Source organism: Phyllostomus discolor, chromosome 1, assembly GCF_004126475.2.
Source record: "Phyllostomus discolor isolate MPI-MPIP mPhyDis1 chromosome 1, mPhyDis1.pri.v3, whole genome shotgun sequence".
Lineage (NCBI taxonomy): Eukaryota > Metazoa > Chordata > Mammalia > Chiroptera > Phyllostomidae > Phyllostomus > Phyllostomus discolor.
Window position 1 is genome coordinate 153863269 of NC_040903.2, and position 5121 is coordinate 153868389.

Genomic DNA, 5121 nt, shown 5'->3' on the forward strand with positions numbered 1-5121 from the left:
TCCTTTCCTCAAGTACTTTCGAATAAATTTTAGGAGACAGCTGCCGTGCCACTTTAACTACTCTTTTCTGGTGTAAACATTCCAGTTACTTAAGCCAGTCCTCGTAACATGGTTTCCAGATCTTTGACCCTCTTAACCTCCTCTAGACACACTTAACTTTGTCAGTGTTTGTCTATAAAAGTGATACTAAAGTTCTGCAGAGTGCTCTAAGCACGTTCTGACTAAATGGGAAGGGCCTCTGACCTCCCTCGATCCAGATACCATATTTCTCCTAATACAGCCTGTGAGCGAACTCTTAGCAACCATGTGATTCCTTTGGCTCATGCATACTGAATTCAACTAAAACCCATTTAGACTTTTCTTTTTAAAAAAATTTTTTTTCAAAGATTTTCTTTATTTTTTTAGAGAAGGGAAGGGAAGGAGAAAGAAAGGGAAACATCAATGTGTGGTTGCCTCTCATGCGCCCCCTACTGGGGACCTGGCCCACAACCCAGGCATGTGCCCTGATTGGGAATCGAACCAGTGACCCTTTGGTTCACAGGCTGGCACTCAATCCACAGAGCTACAGCAGCCAGGGCCCCATTAGGCTTTTCACAGTTATTACCATGCCTTGACTGGTCTCCTACAATGGAGGCTTTACTTTCAGGAGTTCATCTATCTCCATTAAATGTGGCCTTGTTCACTTCAACCTCATTCCAGCATGCCCAACTTTTTTCAGTCTTGCTTCTGCCTCTGTGAATGATGGGTAATATCATCATCATCATCATATTTGAAGGGCAAGGCATCACTTCATTCAGCAGCAAACACATTTAAGCATTCAGTGTGGGAGGGGTTAAATTTAGGTCCATGATGGATACAGAAACATTTAAGCCCCAGGTTCTGCTGTCAAGGATCCTGCAATCTGGTAGGAAACAAAAGACATTTGTGTATGATTATGACGTAGAAAATGCTAAATGCCATGAAAATCTTACAGAGAAAGTTCTCCGAGGATTCAACAGCCTAGCAGATTATTTCAGAGCTAGCAAGGATGTCTTCAGAGTGGCGGTGGGATTTATGCTGGATTATCATGGATAGGCAGGATATAGGTATGTGCTGAAAGGGACTCTTAAACTGAAAGAATAGCAAAGGTAATGGTAGTTCTTTCATTAGGTCATCTGAAAGATATAGGCAGGCCAGCAGAGCACTATTCTGGTATTACCCTTAATAGTCAGTTTTGGGTGAAGCAGGAAGATTGTAAAGAAGGGGACTTCCACCGGAAAGAGTGGCTCTAGCTAGATTGTGGAGAGCCAAAATGTCCAGTCAAGAAATTCGGAGTTTATTTAGCGATTAGCAGGGAGCCACTGTATGTTTTTAACAGAAGGATAGATCAGAATTGTGTATGAGAAAACTAACCGTCAGGGATTTGTAGTGTGGAATGGAGTGAGGGAAAACCAAAGACAGGGACAGCAGTGGGAGGAATACGGGCCAGCGCAAACCGAGGCTGAGTGCTGGCCGGAGTAGTGGAGATATGAAGGGCAGGCACCATAGAAACACGAAGACAGCATCTGGGTTTGGAAAGGAGCAGAAGGAGTTGTAGGAACCTTGGCAACGGACCAGAGGATGTTTAGGAGAAAGAATGTGTGAAAGAATGAAATGAAATAGGAGCTGGTTTGTCTTTTTTAATTCTCTCACCTGTGATAAGCTATTTTGGTCTAGACTTGCATTTTTCAACAGCCACACTTCGACATCCTAGGCCAGATGACTCTTGGTGAGGCCTCTGTCTTGTGCATTACAGGATTGCTAGCAGCATGCCTAGTTTCTACTCACTGGATGCTCCACAGTCCACAGCTGTCACAACCAAAAATGTCTCTGAACTTGACCAAATGTCCTATGGGAAGTAAGATCGCCCATGGTTAGGACACCAGCTTCAACTGTTGCCTTGTCTGACTGTAGTATTCTAATTTAGTCTGTTGGCTTCCAAAATGATGGATCTGTTTCATTCTCTTTAAGGTTAAGTCTTTCGAGAAGGAAAGGCAAACAGAGAAACGGGTGCTGGAGTCTGATCTTGTGGACCATGTTGTGCAGAAACTGAGGACTAAAGTCAGTGATGAAAGGACCCTCAGGTAACCTTAATAAACAAAAGCCCAGAAAATCAGCTGCAACTTCCTGCATAGAACATACGCACATTCACTTTACAAGTCAACTGGATCCTTTTGGAAATAAAGATCGGTCTGCATTACTTTCAGTGAGCCGTTCTGTTGCTTCTGAGCAGCTCAGCAGTTTAACTGTGTGATGCCCTGCGTAAGACTGGCCATATCTTATTTTCAACAAGTGTTCTCCAAAACATGTCAAGGATATTTTATCATTTTGAAAGGCCTCTATCTGCCAGCTGTCAAACTCTATCTGCCATTATCTTATTTGGTCTGTTAATCAGTGAATTTCAGTAATGTTTTGTCAATTAAAGGTCAATATGTCCTGGAAAGAGATCTCATATACTCATGATAGGAATGTAAATTAGTTCAGCTTTCTACATAAGAATTTAATACCCTTTAGCCTTGGCTGGTGTGGCTCAGTGAATTGAGCGCTGGCTTGAAGATCCAAAAGGTCACTGGTTGGATTCCTAGTCAGGGCACATGCCTGGGTTGGCAGGCCATGTCCCTAGTTGGGGGCATGCGAGAGGCAACCACACATTGATGTTTCTCTCCCTCTCTTTCTCCTTCCCTTCCCCTTTCTAAAAATAAATAAATAAAATATCTTAAAAAAAAAGAATTTAGTGAACTTTAAAGGCCTTAAAACTAATTTAAAAAAAATATGACCCCACAATTCCACTTTCAGGAATTTATAGTGAAAATTATTCCACAGAGATAGATACACAGATGTCTATCAAGGCACTGTTTATAGTAGCAGTTCTCAAACTTTTTGGTCTCAGAACCCACATATACCCTTAAAAGTTGAGGACCCTGAAGAGCTTTGTTTATGTGGATTATATCTATCAATTTGTGTTAGAACCTAAAATGTAAACATTTTTAAATACTTATTTTAAAATAACAGTAATACACTCATTACATGCTAACCCAAATAACATCCCAAATAACATATTTTTAATGGAAAACAACTGTATTATCCAAAACAAAATGAATTTTGTGCGAAGAGTGGAACTGTTTCACATTTTTGCACGTGTTTATGCATTATTTCACATCTCTTTAATTTCTTTAATGCCTTAATAGAAGAACCTAGATTGTTATACCTGCTTTTGCATTCAGTCTGTTGTGATACCACACATCATGTGGTCTCTGGAAAATTCCATTGCACATTCACGAAAGGATGACAGTGAAAAGGGTAATATTTTAGGATTATTGGGAAAATAATTTTCACCTTGCAAAACCCCCTGTGAAAGGGTCTCAGGGACCTCCAGGGGTCCCTGGACCATACTTTGAGAATCTTTCATGTATAGTAAATATGATACTCATTACTAGAAGACTGTTTGAATTATGATACTGTGAAATACTGTGCAGCCTTTAGTTCTAGTAAAGCCGAGTTTATCGCCACAGATAGGATATACGGTATGATCCCTTTTTTAAAAAAAAAAATTATTTTTTGATGACAAAGAGAGAGAGAAAAAAAGAGATTGAGCTGTCACTCCACCCATTTATTTTTACTGGTTGCTTCTTGTATGTGCCCTGACCAGGAATCAAATCTGCAGCCTTGGTGAATCAGGACAGTACTGTGACCCACTGAGCTGCCTGGCCAGGGCCTGATCCTATTTTTATCTCAACCAAAATGCATAACCCATACATATAAAAAAATGTCTGGGATGATGTACCACATTTTTAACTTGTAGTTATTTCTGGTTATTGGGATTACAAGAGGTTTAATTTTCTTTTTTGTGTTCTTATTAAGGTCTTAATTTTCTTAAAGCTATTCTGTATATTTGTTACTCTTGTATATATATTCATAATCAGAGAATAATGAATTTTTGGCTTACATCATCCTCCTCAACCAGCAGCAGTTGTACCCTCTGAGACTCTGTGTTTGCAGGTGTTTTTGGTGGTTACAGCCGGGGGTGCTGCTGGTGTCTAGTAGGGGCCAGGGGTGGTGCTGACCGTTCCACAGTGCACAGGACTCTGTTGGGGGACTGACAGCCCCCCAACAAAGTATTATCTGGCCCAAAATGTCAATAGTGCCAAAACTGAGAAATCCTGGCTTATATAAATGTTTTTTGTTTCTTTACCTTCTCTGGCTCTACCCACTCCAATCTGCACCCTGCTTGCATAAATTCATCATCAGGCTTTTTCTGAGGTAGTATATTTCTAAAGTAACCAAGTATTAGAGTTGCAGGTCCAAATCAAAGACAGCGATTTCAAGAAGACAAAAAGGTCAGCTAATTGTGACTGAGTCCATGAACATTATTAAGACACTAAATAGGCCAGATGGAATTTAATTTTAGAAAGAAAGGTTTAAAATCTTTCCTCTCATATGATTATTTTCCTGTTTTCCCAAGATGGAGTGCGGTTGTGTCTCTCAAAGGCTGTAAATTCACAGTCTTTAAAGAACATTCATTCACAGCTTTTGAAAGGATCTCCTTATTTACTAAATGGTCTCCTGTGGGTGAGGTTGCTACCATAATGGAGGCGGGCCTGCTGATGCTAATGTTTCCTTGTATTGTGAGGGGAACGGAAGGAACCACCCATTATATTTCAATGAAATTAGCTTCTTACGTTGAGCCAGGGTTTCCAACCCAGCTGAATAAATCAGAATGTTGTCTTTAGGCATTTGTTAATTTGAAATGACATCCTTACAGTTTTTACCTGCTCTTGACTAAAAGCATAAGTGCAAATTTGTTGTTTTTCTTTCACTAATAACCAATATTTATGAAATACTTTTACATTTAATAGAAAAAAATGGTTCACTGTAAGTAATTTGTGTTGCTTTTGGCTTATTGACTGTTTTCTAATTGTTTTTGTTTGGTTGTTTTTAGAGAAGCTTCCGATAACCTTGCAGTACAAAATCTGAAGGGGTCATTTTCTAACGCTTCAGGTATAATTACTAATTATAATCTAAATATAATAATGCTTTTGTGTGTCTTTGCTGTAAGCACTTTTGACTGTGGCTAACTCCTTGTTGCATGAAATACATATTTTT

The 5121-nt window shown here is 39.6% G+C and overlaps 1 protein-coding gene across 3 annotated transcripts in view; it reads left to right on the plus strand.

The window, feature by feature from the left end:
• EIF2AK4 (eukaryotic translation initiation factor 2 alpha kinase 4) overlaps nucleotides 1-5121 on the plus strand; it is a 103070-nt gene that overhangs the window by 91619 nt on the left and 6330 nt on the right. For all 3 annotated transcript variants that reach the window (XM_036031644.1, XM_028505948.2, XM_036031645.1), the window contains 2 exons: nucleotides 1990-2102; nucleotides 4958-5016. In XM_036031644.1, coding sequence (XP_035887537.1) covers nucleotides 1990-2102; nucleotides 4958-5016 — 172 coding nt within the window. The remainder of the gene's footprint in view (nucleotides 1-1989; nucleotides 2103-4957; nucleotides 5017-5121) is intronic.